Source organism: Maylandia zebra, linkage group LG23 (assembly GCF_041146795.1).
Source record: "Maylandia zebra isolate NMK-2024a linkage group LG23, Mzebra_GT3a, whole genome shotgun sequence".
Lineage (NCBI taxonomy): Eukaryota > Metazoa > Chordata > Actinopteri > Cichliformes > Cichlidae > Maylandia > Maylandia zebra.
Genome location: NC_135188.1, coordinates 33,045,754 through 33,063,818, shown reverse-complemented (window position 1 = coordinate 33,063,818; position 18,065 = coordinate 33,045,754). Strand labels below are relative to the sequence as shown.

General features: G+C 41.6%; 1 protein-coding gene across 3 annotated transcripts in view; it reads right to left on the bottom strand.

Moving 5' to 3' along the window:
* Positions 1-13,281: 13,281 nt before the first annotated feature.
* Positions 13,282-18,065, bottom strand: part of LOC101478566 (beta-1,3-galactosyltransferase 1) — a 214,066-nt gene continuing 209,282 nt past the window's right edge. For all 3 annotated transcript variants that reach the window (XM_004570407.2, XM_004570408.2, XM_004570409.2), the window contains one exon: positions 13,282-15,494. In XM_004570407.2, the coding sequence (XP_004570464.1) occupies positions 14,250-15,236 (987 nt within the window). In that variant the 5' untranslated portion in view covers positions 15,237-15,494 and the 3' untranslated portion in view covers positions 13,282-14,249. The remainder of the gene's footprint in view (positions 15,495-18,065) is intronic.

Sequence of the window (18,065 nt, the reverse complement as noted above, 5' to 3'; positions counted from 1 at the left end):
GTGTAGCTCATGTAAAAGTAAGTGTCATATCTGTTTCAAGTTTATGAAATTATAACAAACACTCATATCAAATTCTCAAGAAGTCTTGGACACCTTGTTCCTTTGCCTGCTCTCTGAATCAAATGATCTTCATATTTCTAGCCCATCAGCTATTTATGAGACTGCACACTCATGTACTCATGCAAATATGCTCCTATTCCTCTGAAGCTTGCAGCTGGTCATAAATATGAGACTGCTGCTTTCAGGAGAAGGTGAGGCTGAGCTCTGTGCTTCTATCAGTTCCATGAGATCAGCTTCCATCCCAGGGCATTAAGAGTTAATTTATCGCTCACGCAATTCAAATTCATCCCGGCTGTCACACTTATCTCTGTCAAAGGCTTGCGGTGCCCCGCCTCACGTCCTGATGCATGCCTCCTATTTAAATTCCATCTATTTGCTGTGGGTGACAGAAAATAATTCATGCTGCCGAGATGCTGTCATCGACAAGGACAGTTTCTCCTGAAACGTATCAATATTAATGCCACATATCAATATTTAGGCTTGTTTTACACATCTGAGTCGCTCTGCAGCAGGGGTTAACTTTTTTGCTTATGGACATGCATGAATAGCTTGGCGAATGTGGCTGCCTTTAAAACACACATTGACAAATCCATCATTAATGGAGTGATGCAAACGTAAACACAATGGGAAGTCTGGAGCTCATTCTGTTCTTCTGCCATTGATTTGTTTTGCAGAGTAAAGTTATTTCAAAACAGATCTGAATGTTCAGTCCCGGTGGCGGCCAAAATCGACTTTGGTTTGATGCATATTTATCAAATTTGTAAAACTTGGCATATAGAACAAAGAGTAATAGCTTATGTGCTTTTCATAGATGAACTGCATCAAGGTTTGATTTTTGAAGAAGGGAATTTTCCTGCCTTGCTTCCTCTGTATGCAACAGCTAATGTTCCATGAAAATAAATGTCTACATGCAGGCCAGGGACACATTTTACGTGTATGCACATTTTTTCTCATTATCTCCAATTTCCTATTTCTTTAGAGCAGATGTTACATTGTCACAGGCATGTTATAGAACCAACTTAGGAGGAGCTTTGTGCAACGTAACCCCCCCCCCCCCCCCCAAAAAAAAAAAGAAGAAAAAATACAAATGTAAACATTTTTGTCCAATCATACTGTGGCACTCTCATGACAGGAGTCAGCTGATAATTCAACATTTCAAATGGATGGAATATTGTGTCATTATTGAGAACTCCTGCATCTCAGTCAGACAGACCTAAAGACTAGTTGGCAATAGGTTCCCAATTGGCTTTTCCTGTTGCAAATGATTGTTACTAACTGCCATCTCTTGGTGAATTTGCTCACAAAAAAAGGGTGTTGCAGCTAAAACCCAATAGTGGTTGCTTAGGTTGCTGGCAAATTGCTGCAGTCCACCATAGGTGCACCTTTTACTTTGCTGGAACCACTTGCAACATACATTTTTCTCTTGCAATCAGTAGTTGCCATGTGGTCACATACCAGTCACTTTGGTTTTTAGTGTTTCGGCCTGATTCTGTGTTATTGCTTTAAATGGCAGTAAAACATCCTATTAATTCACTGTATTGTGCTTTGGTAATTTTATTTTGTCTTTTCTGTCCTTTGTTTTATTTTTTCTTGCTGATATTTATGCTGTAAAATATTTGATGTTTAACTAACTGTTTTGCCAGCTTTGTTTTTCATATCACTCGTTTCTTTGTTATTTTTCCTGCCATAGTGATTTCCACAACTTTTCAGAAGCTGATGTTAGACCACAACTTGGGCTTCTTTTTATTTATTCCTGCAATTACATAGTTGCTGATCATGGTTTCCAGTAATGTTCCCACTAGACTGTGACCACAAGAGTGTGCAGTCAGATGATTGAATTCGGCTTTGCTAATCGAATTTTCTTTTGAGTTCTGCCTGAAAAATCAAAGACAGCAAGACTGGGTCGTGCTGCATGAGCCATTTTTTACTTTGGTTCTATTCATAGACATGTTTCCTGATATTTTCTCTTAGAAATCACTGTGTTAATTCAGGATAAATTGTTCCATAAATAATGGTAAGCCATCCTTGTGTGGGGAATGCATATTTTCTTTTCTCTTCAAAAAAGCTCTATATTGGTCTCATTCATCCATAAGACATCATTCAAACTGGCATCTGGTTTCTTTAGGAAACTGTGGCCAGTGTTGCTTTTGGAGAGCAGCAGCCTTGTCCTTGCAGCCCTGGTATGCACACTGCTGTTGTTCATTGTTCTCATTGTTATCGATGAGTTCAGTTGTTTACATTATACACTGGAGACCCTGCACAGTATTACATGCCACGCTCTTAGACTGTTCTTTGTTGGTCAACCACTCCTGGGGAATATAACAGTGCTATAGAAGCTCTTTTATGGTGGATTGGTAGAGTTCTAGCCTGATGTACAGCAATAATATCTCTGTCCACATGCAAATGTAATAAAAAATAGCATAATTAATTAATAATCTCCCTCAGTGATGTGACCTTCAGCTTAGATGAATGAAGTCTCAGCTGTATGATGTATCTATTTGTAATATCCTGTTGTGCTGTGGCTTCATGGAACCTCAGTTCTGTTTGATAGGCAGAGACAGGCATAGTCAGAAAATGGATTTTCATTTTTAATTGAATTTTTCACCCATTTCTAAGTGAATAACAGTTTAATTGTCAATACCCACCAGCATGAATGAATAAAAAAAAAGAATATTTTTGAACGTTACAGAACAGTTTAGAATCCTGAGTGAAATTCAGAATTTTGTCAGAATTGCACAAAAGTTTTATTTTGCTGCGTGAAAAGCATTTCCCCAAACCAAAGAGTAAACATTTAGTCTGGTTCGATGGGTAAAATTACACTGATGATGTAAACGTCTCAAAAAGTCATGTGATCAAATATGGCACACTTGGCTTTAAAGGGTTAACTTAGCTTTAGCAGCTCATTCTCATATCTTTGATCACTCTGTTGATGCTACAGCTCTGCACATCCTTCTTGTTCTTGAAGATCAGCACCAGCACACTTCTCCATTCCTCAGCTATGCTCTCACTCTCCCAAGACTGTGTTTAAAAAAATTCCACGGCCCTCTCTCCTAGACACCTCCACATCTGGAAACTACTTTCTACTCTTCATCCTCACAGCTGCCCTCACTCTTTTCTAATCCTCTGCACTTCATGATATATGAACCATCCCTCCTCCTTTGTGTCTCATTTTCTACATTCATCAGCTCATCAAAGTGCTCTTTCTATTTCTCACCAAACTCTTCACTCATTAGTACTTTTCCATCTTTGTCTTTAATCACTCTAACCCACTCCACATCCTTTCCTGCTCGATCTCTCTGCCCAGCCAATCAATACAATTCCTTTTCTCGCTCCTTAGTATCCAGTCTCACATACAGCTCAGTATAAGCCTTACTTTTGCCATTACCACTTCTGTCTTTCCCATGTACTTTATACATTTGCCTTTTTAGGCAGCTTTGGCTCAGGTGGTAGAACAGGTAGCCTAGCAAATGGAAGGTCAGTGGATTGATCCCCAGCTCCTCAACTTATCTCTGGGCAAGATACTGAACCCCAAATTACCCCCGACCTATCACTGTTTGTGTGTTCAATAAAAGCACTTACTCAAATTGAGTATAAAAGTGTTATATAAGTGGCAGTCCATCTACAATTGCTTTTCTTCATCATTTAATCCTGGCCTCTGTCTTCACTCGCTTCCTCTTATTGTTTCCAAAGTCATGCTACAGACTTTTTTTTTTTTTTTGCATTTTAAGGAGAAATTTATTTTGAGCAAAGAAAAGCTAAATTTGAGTGAACAAAATTCATTGCTGCATGCAAAAAATGTATTTGTATTGTCCATATACACCAAGCCTTTTTTTTTTTTTTTTCTTTTTTGGCCTGTCCCGTTTGGCTCTTTTGCCCTCAGAATTGTTGTCTAAAGGCAAAGAAAGATGCCCAACGGATTTACTTTACCAAACTGACCATCCCAGCCTTGCCGTAATGGTCCATTTGATTCACCTTTTATTGTTTTTATTTTCACTTACTGAATACGGGACAGACTTGACTGGGGGAAAGAAGGGGAGAAAGAAAGAGGGAAAGAGAAACAGCTGAGAAGAGGGACGGGGGAGAAGGGCAAAAGACAAAAACCAACAGAACGGGCAGAGAAAAAAAAATGCATATATCAATCACCTGGGTCACCTGCTGAGAAAGAAAAAAGAAAGCAAGCAGAAGAGAACAAGAGTAATAGAATAAACAACATCACAATGATATATGGGAATATGACAGTAAATACTAAATGTTAAACATTATTGTGCAGCACATAAGATCAACAGAACACAGTGTGCTTTGAGGTAGGAGCCAAAAAGGGTGTAGTTTGTGGGTGTGATCACCCGTGTGTACACCTGTGAGCATGGACGCGCTTGTTTTTTGTTTTTTAAAAGGTTCCTTCATGTAATAATCTGCTAGAGGGTGTGGGGGGGCCACAGCCCCGTCCTCCAGGGCATGAAGCAGGTGTGGAGGAGATCAAAACTCCAGACATCCAGAGGCCCCCAGAACACAAGAGACCAAGGAAGACCAACAGAGGGGCAGCCACGCCACTGTCCCAGAAAGAGCTGAGGAGAGTCCCAGATGAGGGCTCACTCAGCAGCCGCGGAGCAGAAGCCAGGGGGAGTTGCAGTGACGCGCCCGTGAGCTCCGCCGGCAGCCAGCTGCGCCTGAGTGACCGAGCCCCAGGCCGAGAGGCCGGGGGCACCCCACCTCCGAAGTGGCCCGAGCGAGCCCCAGGCTCCAGGCCCCGATAAGCGGCCGCCAAGGAGTGAGCCGGTGTGTACCTGGACGCCCATCCCCGGACACAAAGAACCACCAACGCACCGATGTCTGAGGGGGTCCGCCACTGGCAGGGGAAGTGGTGGTAGGGGGAGATAGGCCTCCAAACCTTGGAGGGCCTGAGATGTCCCCAGAGAGGTGGCGCCTGACACCCAACCTGACATATAGACACAGACATACAGGCACACACAGATACAAACATCCATTCCCACCCTCATGCTCTCATATGCACTTACTCCACACTCAACCAACGTGGAGACAGACATAAAGAGACGTTGTACACACGATCACACTCCCCAAGCGTACTCTACAAACCGGGTCTAGGTGCCCTTGCCCCTGGAGGGGGGAACTGCACCCAGACCCAGGTGGTGTTTCCCTTTTCCCTGCGGTGGGGGGAGGCAGACCGCCCCGACTCCGCAGCAGCAGGAAGGCTCCACACTCCAGACCGCAGTCGGACGGCCAACTCCTCCTCCTAGCCCCCCTGCTCCAGCAGGTCGCAGAGAATGGGGGTGAGTCATGCTACAGACTAGCAATCCTATGCTGCCATACAGAATTCCTTTTTCTTTTCAGCCAAACACAAAGTTTTTAAATTTGACAATTAAAATACACCAAAATTGTTAACCGCCCAGTGGGCTGCACAGTGTCTCCCCAGCAGCTCTCAGCAAGCCCTTTTCCTTTTACCTTGGTGGAATTGTGAGTGCACAGGTGGCAGATTGCTCACTGCCCATTTTTCCAAGGCTATTTTCTCGTAAACGCACATCCTGTGTGTCTCGAAGGGCAGGTCATGATGAGGTCACATCAGCTGAAAGGCTTTAGGTTGACAGAAAATTCATAAATGCATCCATTATATAGAACGATTAAAAGAAGCAGCTTCTTCATGAGCTAGAGATTACGCTGCATTAAGAAATGTTCTCCAGTTTTTGCATAATGTAGAGCATAATGCCAAACCAAGGTCTACTCTGTGCCCTAACAGTACTTCATTTCTCCTCCAGGCTCTAGAGGGCTGAATTCCAATGCTTTGTTTGGAACGCTGAGCGTTCCCAGTTGTCTAGCACTCTGCCTTGCTCGTTATGAGCTTCATTTACCACAAGCCCTAGAATAATCACTGGCTTTTCATTTTCCCCAAGCTTTAGCCTTTTAAATTCTCTAACACTGGGTTGTTTGGCCAATTACAGAGCAGCCTTTATATTACTCAGCATATTAGATCAAACTGCATATACCATAGGGGGTGATCAGAGAAATGCACAACACAGCACCGAGGATAAGAAGCTGTGAATAACAATTATTTAACATGTACTACTGGGCATAATGTGTGTGTACATTTTAGAAGAAAATAAAGTCACTAAGTGATAACACGCTGTGGCTGCTGGAGGATGAACTCACATTTTTCCAAAAAGCATCATAAGCTAATCAAGCATAAGAAAACTGCTCCAATTATGTTTTAGTTTGGAAAACTGTTCTAGAAAGTGATCAAAAGAAGCATTTGATGCAAAGACACCAACCGGGAATACTTTTATTATGAAGAAATGATAACAGCATTGGTGTGTTTTCTGCCTACAAGCTCCCACAAGGATCACCAGTGAAACTGTCTGAGGAAAGAGCCACACCACTAGTGCTTCCCACATTTTCATGTTTGACTTTGCAAGTGCAGAACAGAAGACATTTTTCATTTCTCTGGCACTGAATCCCACAGGAGCACTGCACTTCCCTCGGATGATGATGAGAATGCCTGAAACAAGGAGTTCACAAACCCAATAGTCACCCACACCTGTAGGCATCTAATTACAGTGATGCTGCCTGATGCTGATTTATCCTCACTCACTGACACCGACTGTGTGTGTGTTACTGACGCACACACACACTGCAAAAATGCTCTGTGCTGAAGCTGCAAGCGAAGAAAATGAATGAACAGATCAATATTTCAGCTTTTTATTTATTTATTTATTGGTCAGGCAAATGGAAAATGGGAAAATTGTTGTTTAACTGCTTGATTATCATAACTGAAAGGAAAAATTTAAAAAGTCTTATTTCTGATTGATTTTTTAAGATCATTACCTTATCACGGCTGAAAAGTGTGGGCCTGTAGAGGCATCATCAGCAACATATAGGCATTATTAGAATGTCTAACCTTTGGGTTAATAGTGCATGAAGGAGCAAATAAAATTAATGACTACAGACAAAGGACAAAACATCAAATTGCAGAAGATGCGGAAGAAAAAACTTGGTTGTTACATCATCCTCTAACGTTCAGACTATGCTACATGTGGCACAGGCACTGAACGTACAGTAAAGCTCCAGGTCTGGCAAGTGAAGCCATTACCAAAGTAAGGCCCAGTCTGTGACCTCAGTAAACACTTCCTGGTGAATTTACAGGCTCAGTCACTGACATGCATTCTTATCAAATACAACATAAACTTTATTTTGAACTGATTCATGTCCAGACGGATGATAAAGCTGGGTGTGACTATTATGTGACTATTATCAACTATGGTGTACGTCCTTCAAACCTGGATTTTTTTCCATGGCCACTAGGGGGCAATATATGTAGTTGCAAAACGACTTCTGGTCCTATACAAGTGGACATTTTTCATACTTGGCTTATTGGCTACGGACTTGTAATTGACGATTGAATGAGGTTTCATAGTTCCTCTCATCACATCCAGTTTCAAGACACCATGATTGGTACAAAAGTTAATCTCAAGGCTCCGAAGCATGACTTTACAAACAAGTGGGTGACATCTCTGTTCCTATGTTTATCCTTTTCTATCAATGGCTGTTCCACAGGGTTGGCTTACCTTTTAAGTGGCAAACTGCTATTCAATGTAGAGTGTCCTTCTGTCATAATGGCTGGTTTTAATGACCTAAGATGGTGACATCATTCAACTGAAGGGTTCAGGCTTGATAACCAGCGGGCAACTGGCTCACTTGCCACATAAATCTTCTATACCAACAAAACTTTAGTTCAGTGCTAGGACCAATTCTGTTTACATTATACATGCTTCCCTTAGGCAGTATCATTAGAAGACATAGCATACATTTTCACTGCTATGCAGATGACACCCAGCTCTATCTGTCCATGAAGCCAGATAACACACACCAATTAGTTAAACTGCAGGAATGTCTTAAAGACATAAAGACCTGGATGGCCGCTAACTTTCTGCTTCTTAATTCAGATAAAACTGAGGTTATTGTACTTGGCCCTGGAAATCTTAGAAATATGGTATCTAACCAGATACCTACTCTGGATGGCATTACCTTGGCCTCCAGTAACCCTGTGAGGAACCTTGGAGTCATTTTTGACCAGGATATGTCCTTCAATGCACATATTAAACAAATATGTAAGACTGTTTTCTTTCATTTGCGCAACATCTCTAAAGTTAGAAATATCCTGTCTCAGAGTGATGCTGAAAAACTAGTTCATGCATTTATTACTTCCAGGCTGGACTACTGCAATTCGTTATTATCAGGAAGTCCAAAAAACTCGCTGAAAAGCCTTCAGCTAATCCAAAATTCTGCAGCAAGAGTCCTGACAGGGACTAGAAAGAGAGAGCATATTTCTCCTGTTTTGGCTTCTTGTTGAATTCAAAATCCTGCTCCTCACATACAAGGTCTTAAATAATCAGACCTATAAGCATATAGTTAGGGCTGGACCAGGTGACTCTGAATCCTCCCTTAGTTATGCTGCAATAGACGTAGGCTGCCGGGGATTCCCATGATGCATTGAGTTTTTACTTTCCAGTCACCTTTCTCACTCACTATGTATTAATAGACCTCTCTGCATTGAATCACATCTGTTATTAATCTCTGTCTCTCTTCCACAGCATGTCTTTATCCTGTTTTCCATCTCCCACCCCAACCAGTTGCAGCAGATGGCCCCGCCCCTCCCTGAGCCTGGTTCTGCCAGAGGTTTCTTCCTGTTAAAAGGGAGTTTTTCCTTCCCACTGTCGCCAAAGTGCTTGCTCATAGGGGATCATATGATTGTTGGGATTTTCTCTGTATCTGCTTTACAATATAAATCTACCAGCTCTTGTTGTGATTTGGCGCTATATAAATAAAATTGAATTGAACTGAATTGAAAAACTGTATTGTGTGAAGCACATGCAATCAGCATGGTCCTTTACTGTCTTGTATTGCTGTTGCTGCATTCCTCACATTTGTACTCAGTTTTCACTGGCTTCGTCTTGTGCCAGAACCAATCTTGGAATAGGAGCTAAAAAAGGAGCCTCTCTCTATGGGTTATTAATAATACCTTAATGATGTTCATTTTTAAATTAGGGTTATGCAAATGGGAAAAGCAAACAAACAAAAACATACAGTAAAAAAATTAATAATAGTAATGTCAAATATAATAACTGTAAGGGCCCATGAAGAGACAGCAGTTCCCGTCTGTCAGGCTGTGACTGGCTGACAGGGCAGAGCACCTCTGAAATATAGTTTGGAGTCTGGCCACAAAAAGCCTTAAATGTAATCCATAAAATCAGTCCTAAAACAAATTTGTAAGCAGTGTACTGGTGCTGTAATGTGATTCCCTGCTCCAACAATTAGCTGAAGCCCGCTGAGTAATTTCTGACTAATAAAAGTCCTGTGTTGTAATCCAGTCGTGATGAGACAGAGAATTGAGAAGCAACACAAATCTGGTTAAATCTTGGTATTTTTAGATGGTGAAAAGAGGAGAGTTTACTGATGTGAAGACTGAATCCAGAATCAAAGAGTACCCACGCGTCTTACCATGGCCTTGATGTTGTTAGTGAGATTCGAATTGATCTGAGTGTGCAGGCTGCCCAGACAAATAAGAGAAATGTCAGCTTTAGACATGCACAAAGCATAGCTTTTTGCCCATGCAAGCAGTATAATTAAGGCTTTACTTCTCTATAATATGAAATAATTACCTTGTAACCTAATAATTCCATGTTGGAGGACAATAGGCTGCATGTAACTTATGAAGGTCTCCAGTGTCTCTTAACATTAACGCTTTAAACAGTCAAATAAGTATGTCCACACGTCACAAAACACAAGTGCAATTACATCCACCAGATACCACAATCACTGTGACTGTTACAATAACCTGCTAATCCCAGAGAGGAGCCATGGCCCACTGCGTTGAAGTTTCAGCATTTTGTGGCCTAAATCAAAAGCTAACATGGATTTCACATAGTTCAGAATGAATATGTCCCTTCGGCTACCCCAAATGTATATTTTTGGACATTTTCATCTTGCTTTTGATTAAAGGTGTTGAGACCATAGACATAGCTCATTTTTTTAGAATTCAACATGTTTCAACTCTAGGCAAAATGATGCACTTATAGCAATCACTATAGGCATGAATCTTCATGTTACTGTAGGTGTAATGAAAGGTTCCCAAGTCCTTCTAATTTCTACCTTATATCAGGGTTGCAAGCTTTCGTGTGGAGTCAGGTTTTTTTTTTTTACTTTACAAAGTCTTGAGGTGAAAGTGTAAATATATGTAAAGATGTTTGCAATTTTCTTGCTTTGGAGACATACTCTATGGATCCTAACAAGCTTCAGGGATTTAATAAACTCAAACAGCTGGAAACAACAAAAACAGGTTCAGTCCCTGTTAATGTTTGGTCAAATGGGGACAAGGCTCAGCAGAGAAACTCATTAATCGTCTCTCACTGAGAGGTTGTGCGCCTCAGGCAAATCAAACACTGTTTTCAGTTCTCTAGTGTTTGCGTACCAGCAGATACACCAAAGCTGATGGTAAGACTAAAGAAATTGAAATAAAGCAGTGCCATTGATTCTTCCCATTATCTGGTGTGAGATTTATTTTGGGTGTGAGTCATGTGTCATAGGCCAGAAGCCTGAGAGCTGGTAACACTGCCCATATCATGTCTTTCATAATGAGAATGAAATCAAATAAGTGAGGGAGAGAGACGGAGAAGTCAAAGGATTGACGATGCCTTCTGTCGTGTTTTGCCGTTGAGTTAAAAACTTTTGCAAAAATACAGAGAAAGGTTTTTGGTGTAGCAGGAGGGAAATGCTGACTGTTTGTTTTCAACTGCCTTTGCTAAGCAGTATCCTGCTAGCAACTGTTGCACTGCACAGAAAAAAAAAGGGCACAAAATTGTGTAAACTCGCTCTCCAGGATTGTTTTTGTGTCAAGGTTAGACTGATCTCCAAACGTCTGACCTGTGCTTTCCTTCAAAATATCTGGAAACGACTATTTTTAAAGCTAATTTGTGATTTTTTATGTTTTGTGAAACATAAAAGCTGAAATTCAAATACATATACATTTAAAGCAAAACTCTTGAAAACATTTTTTGTTGGTGGATGCAATCCTCATTGATAGGTGAAATTAATAAAACATAACATGTACTATAAACCTACTGTTTTAATCTTATGGCATTGGCATAAAGTCATCAAACATAATTGGTAGCTTTGGTTTGCTAATAGTTGAACTCTGGAGTCAGAATCACTTGGTGACTTGTCTGTAGCGTTTCCCACATAGTACCTATTAAGCAAAGTGTATCAGGATCATGTCTCACTCACTCTCTCCAAACAATGTAAAGATATGTTGATTTACGTCAGACGTTGCGATACGACTGATAGCAGCTCGCCCTCCTGCACTGATTTTTAATATCGTTTCTTTAATGTTTTAGCATCAGTTAAAAACTGATTTTGACATATGTGATTATGTAAGACATAACTTTACAGTATTATTACTTTACAGTATTTATTGTAGCATAAATTACATATTGTCTAAACCAGTGTTTCCCAACCATTGTGCTGCGGCGTGTGTGCCGTGAAAAATGATCAGGTGAGCCATGGAAGATTATCTGGTTCCACCTGATTAGTGCTGTAAGCGACTGGCGTGAGTGACGGGGAGAACAATTACATTCTCTTGCACAAGAGGGCACTACAACTACCTGCTCTAAATAAAAAGGTGCCAACTGCCAGAAAAACAGAAGACTAAGAAGAAATGACATAATAGTGAGACAACGCAGCGCTTAATAGCAATAAATAAATATTTGAAATGAAAAAATAGTCAATCTGACCCGGGTCCTGGAAAAAACTCTAACCCAGATGAAGTCCCTAGCATGAGTAGTGGTCAGAAGAACGCAAAAAAGATATACTGGTCTTTTGGAGCCAAAAACATACAAAAACAGGCGCAGCCAATTCCGCTGCGCCTGTTGCGTGGGGAAAAATGATCAATATGCTTTTTGTGACATTTTTGTTTGGTGGTGTGCTGTGTGATTTTTCTAATGTGAAATATGTGCCGTGGCTCCAAAAGGTTGGGAAACACTGATCTGAAGGACAGTATGTAATTTATGCTACAGTCAAAATAGGGAATATTGGTTTGAGACCATGGCACAACCAAAATTACTGTTCACTGCCTTGTTGCCTTTTAAATGGTTGCTTCAAAAACAGGGATCTGATCTGTGACCACTTGCTGACAGTTAACAATTTTAAAGCAACTTTTAATTTTCAACCCTTGCTGAACCCCAATTTCCCACTTTACTGAGACATTTGCCCAGGATTCTGCTGGTTCACCTCATGCTACATTTTCTTTTCCCCTGAACCTCATCCTTTTTGGTCTCTTTGCCAGCCCACAGCCTCATAATTGAAAGATTGTTTTTCATATGCGTAAATTTTCAATATCTTTGGAGTCAAAGCTACTGTTTGTGTGCATTTGTAAATTTCTTCAGAGGAAGGAGGTCACCTCCCCCCATGTTATCTAACAGCCAAGATTCATTCAGAGGGAGGGAGTTGCATAAACTTTCCTTCACATTTAGTCAGTGAATTTGCACTTTAAGCCTTTATAATGTGAGTGTGCAATAAGTCAAAGTAAAACATGCCAGGAAAACTAATAAACATTTGTCTATTCACCTGAATTTTTTTTTCTTTCACTGTCTTTAACAAAACAGAATTTACAATTAAACTGAATTTGCAGTGCGTGGTTTCACCTGCTTACTTGATCACACACCCCAAGATAAAAACATTTAAGTTCCCCAGTGTGAATAAACGAGAGACAGTGAAAACTAAGAAAGTGTTTTCGGATCAGTTCATTTGGACACATAAATCTACCGCAGTAATTCCTCTGATTCAGACAAAAAAACAAACAAACAAAAAAACCAGTCATTTGCTAATTACACATCTTATTTAATTACAAGTTGCAAGGGTCTGCCTGCCTACTCACCTGCATGGAAAAGAACAGCAGGTCGTTTCCAGAACCATGCCGAGATTTCAGCTTGCGCCCATCAGCGAAGCGTTGGGAGCTGGGATCTGCTTCGACTGGAGCACAGCTGCTGCACAACTAATGAAAGGCTTTCACTTCTGCAGCTTCCACAGTGTTTTCCTTCAGAGACCAAAGAAGATCCCTTACAAGCTCACAGGCATATTAACTACCAGGTTATGTGTATAAATCTGAAGAATATAAACTTTCATATTATTTGCCTTAATAAATGCAACATGGAGTCTTATAAAAGCCTTTATTTAATCTCAAGTAATGGAAAAGAAGAAAGCAATCAAAAATGCAATATTTGTTCTCAATATACACTTCTGCTGCTCCTATAGTACATCTGCTCTCCTTCATGTTCAAGTAATAGAAAATAGAATGATCTGCAGCCTCCTGCCAGTACTGCCAGAGACAAATAACTGCACATTACACATCAACAGAAGTTACATTCACTTGGGAATGCAAGCAGCCCATATCTTCTCTCTGTATAGTTGCTTTATCTTTCCTCATTGTACAATAAGATCTGTTGGTCTCTTGTAAGAAAATATGTCTAATTCTGTAAAGAGCACTACACGCTCTGATCATTAATTCCCCTAATCTGCTTTGCTAGAGGGAGAGCAATATGATCTAAATGAGTCATCACACTGTAAACTCATCGAGGTCCTCACGATGACGTGGCTGCTGCAGTGCCAGACAGTACATCCAAATGTTAACACCTTATTCAGAAGTGCACAACAGCTGAAAATACAAGAGGAACATTCATAATTAGAGCCTGTGATGAACCCAAGAAGAGAGCGTCCGGGTCCAGACAAGCATGTCGGCATTTATTCCATCTGCAGTTGGCAATTTTGGGACAGTTTGAGTCTCATGTAAATGAGGAGTTTAACACAAACCCCTCAGCTTCCTGATTTGCAATGTCTTATAAAAATCACTCTGACAATCACAGCCAACCACCTGATTGTTTCACACATTTCTGGAAAGCATTTTCCCAAGTTTGTGCCTAATGTATGAGCACTCAAACAACTTGGAGTGACAGCAGGCAGGATAATACAGAGGGGTTTGCTTTGGCCTCGCACTGTAGAGCTTCATGGTTAAAGAACTGACAGCTTCATTGTTGATATTCAGTATTAGCCAATACAACCAGTAACAGAGAAACAAGTGGTAAGAGGAGATTCAACGCCACGCTGACTCTGTACTGGTGCCAACAGTCCTGCTAACATTTCAGGTGTTTCTTGCTGGTCATGTCGTTCCAGATGCGGTGCATCTCCTCAGGGGAGATCTGGTGGACGGTGACCACCCTGCGGTAGCGACAGAGGCTGTAGGCCATCTTCCAGTGGTTGAAGCCACTGTTCTGGAAAGGGTGAATTCCTAACCTCCGGAGGCACACACCAACGTACACGTCCTCCAAGTGCAGCAGCCTGGTGTGTAAGGAGGTTTTGTAGATGAGTTCAGCCACGTCTGCTGAAAAAACGTAGCCGGTGCCAGAGCAGAACGGCGGGTACTTGCTCTCTGGGTACAGATCCCTGGGCATGTACCACTTGCTGCGCATGTCTCTGATTGGCCCACCGTTGATGACATAACCAGTGAAGTACCTCCTTCGGGGCTTTGTGGTAGGCTTCAGGAGGCTAAAGATGAGGTTCTCCATGTTGACAAAGATGTCACTGTCTGTCTTGAGGACATATTGAGCTTTAGAGCAGAAGGTGGCCACCCAGCGCATGCCCATAAGAGTCTTGAGCGTCAGGTTGTGGTATGAGTCAATAAAATCCTCCACTATAATGTCATGAAAGATCTGACTCTCCTGCTCCACCATCTGGTTGAGGACAACATCAGTGCTTCGGCCTAACAGGAAGAGCGTGACCACGCGCACATCCTGAAACGTGCTCTCATCCCCCCATGTCTCTCTGATGGCTTGACGGGCATCGAATTCCTTGTGAGTGGTGCTGATGAGGATGACAAGGAACGGGGGCTCCGACTCACACTTCTTGTCCTCGTTGATGAGGTAGCCGAAGTCGTGTGGGTTGACAGAGCGCGTGCGGATGTTGCTGAATGTGGAGTTCTTGTTCACCTTGAGTGTATTGCGTATTGGGATGTTCACCTGGCCCACGTAGGAAGTAGAGGGGCGGGAAACACTCAGGTACCACAAAGCGCTGGCCCAGCATACCACTGTCAGCAAGTATAAGCAGGAAACCTTAGAAGGCATCTCTGTTCACTTGGCTGGTATTACCAGTGGCAACAGGGTTGGAAATGTTGAAGCCACGCCTCCATGGGTTGTTAGAGCTTGCAGCGCAGCGGGAGGCTGCCTCCGCAACACAGCTGACATTAATTTCAAGACTTCTCTGTAGTCTAGTGCTGCTATTGTGATTGAAAAGCAGAATGGCAGAGATTTCTCATCATGTCCATGCCCTTACTGTGTTCCATCGCAGCTCACAGGATGACTTTCAACTCTTTCTGACAGCATCTAAAAAAAGATGAGAAAAACAGACATAAATCAGAACCACATAATGAAACAGCAGCAGGAGTGAGACAAGGTGAGACATCTAGCATCCTGTGTCTTACATTTTTTGAAAAGGCCAGATGTGTGACTTATTTAGCAGCAATTTTTTATTCTCTATTCATTATAGCCTATAACATCAACTCAGCGACTGTGCAAGCAGAAACGTGCCACAGCACATCATTCCATTGCTGCCTCTGACGAGAGGCGCCGTGAGCTGAAGAAAGTGAATATCCCACGAAACACTACCCTACTTTGCCTCGACTTTGACCATCTTCTGTTTGCAAACAGTTTATCTCCCTCTCATCCCAGTGAACTAGACACAGACTGACGAATCAGAGCAGTCACGGCGGAGCAGGAGGAGACGGTGATATTAAGGCAGAGAAGGTGTAATGAGCTCACGGTAAAAATGTAACCTCATTGCCATGGTTGTATTCACCATTCCCTCCCCAGCTACCCTTTCCACACCTTAATGTCACCACCAACTTAGCAGCTTAATTTTGCCCTGTAATGAGCTTCGTTAGTTGGATGTTGTGGAACTCTTTTAAGAATACACGCTGTAATTGGGCACGCTGACATGGGCTATAAGGATGAATATAACATGGAATATTTATTTGGATGCCAGAATTCATTCAAAGAAAACCAGATAAAAACATAATCCTTCACAAACAGACTTATTTGATCCAGGTGTAATCTCTTACGATATCGAAACAGCCTTCTTCTGTTTTTATTCTGAGGAAACACATTTTTGTGTTGTGCATAACTCATGACGAGCCAGAGAAAGTGCTACAGATCCTATTAGAGATGCTTCTTGCGCTCTGTTTTAAGATGGAAGTCCTACGATAAGAGCAGCTTATTCTTTTATCAAGCCAAGATTTTGGAATGTCTTGTGGGGCCTGATGGTTCTTTTCATCGGGACTTTTTTCTTATTTCCCCTCACCCTCTCCACCCTCCCCTATCTCTTTTCTCTCTTTCTTAAGCAGAGCCATCAATCTCACGGTCCAGTAGAATCCATCTCATCATGACTGCTTTTCCACACCTCCACACTCTCCATCCACTCAATCACTCTTTCCTCTACTTCAGTGGGCGCTTGATCCATCTTTATATGTCTCACTGCCTCCCGCTCTCGCTCACCCTTCTTCCCTCTCCTCCCTCTCCCATCCACGTCGGTTTCTTTTCACCTTGAGGAAGCTCTGTCGGTTTCATAATCCTCCAGAACGACTTTATGCTCACAATAACAGATATCCCACTTTAGCGATTCATCTCACGAAATCCTGACACTTAACTTCCTCTCAGAGTAAACTGAAGGATGGCTGTATCGTTTCATGATGCTATGCGACATAAAATTACATTAGCATCTGAATACACTCTTTCCCAAATTATCTTACCCTTCTAAAGCAGTATTGGGTGCTTGGGATCACAGTTATTAACTGTGATGATCATTAACACCAGTGTCAGTGTTAATTTGTGGTTAGCAAAAGGTAATATTGAATGGCAAAAACAGCTCACGCAGTTTACTGATACAACCAACTTATTACCAGACAAAGAATGTTGGATGATAATAGTAGCAGTCACAAAACATTATTTGGACATGTGGATTACTTTGTTTTGTACTTCTATTTATCCTTCTCACATGAATTATATACTCTCAGGTGCTGATGTTAATCAAATACACCTACTTAAAACTATCCAATCCAACAGTCATGCATACAGTTGTGGTTAAAAGCTTGCTTACACTCATTATGGTCATTTTAGACTTTTAATAATTTCTTTGACTATACATGCAGTTATTTAAGTCTTTTTATGTGGTGCTGAAGGTTCTACAATTTTTTTTTCAGATTAGCTCAAGTACCGTGTGTAAAAAGCTTCATGGAATGGGTTTCCATGGCCTAGCAATTGCACCCAAGCCTTGCATCACCAAGCACAATGCAAAGCATCGGATGCTGTGGTGTAAAGCAACTCACCCCACTAGCTACAACATGATCGCCCACCAGTGCACAAAGCAAGATCCATAAAAACATGGATGAATGAGTTTGGTGTGCGAGAACTTGCCTAGAAAAAGAACACCAATGGCATGAATTAGAGTGAAGACTGTATGCCAGGCTTTCTCATTCAATACCTTTCTGACCTCACAGATGCACTTTTGGAAGAATGGCCCAAAATTCCCAGAAACACATTCCTAAACCTTGTGGAAAACCTTCCCAGTAGAGTTGAAGGTGTTATAGCTGGGATGTCACTCAAGTTCATATGGATGTGAAGGCAGACAAGCAAATACTTTTAGCAATATAGTGTAGTTTGGAACTATTTCTAAACAACTGCAGTCATCACTTCAAACAACTCTACATTAAGTACAAGTTATCTTGATTTGTCACAACTTTGCCGAGGTCTGAAAGAAAAACCAAATGGTCAACTTCTGATGAGAAGAAATTGGTTAAAAACAACCCAGGAACCACCAAGGCTCAAGCCTTCCATGAGCTGGATACTGCTGGAACACCAGCTTCACTGTTCACAGTGACACAAGTCTGACATAATCATGGA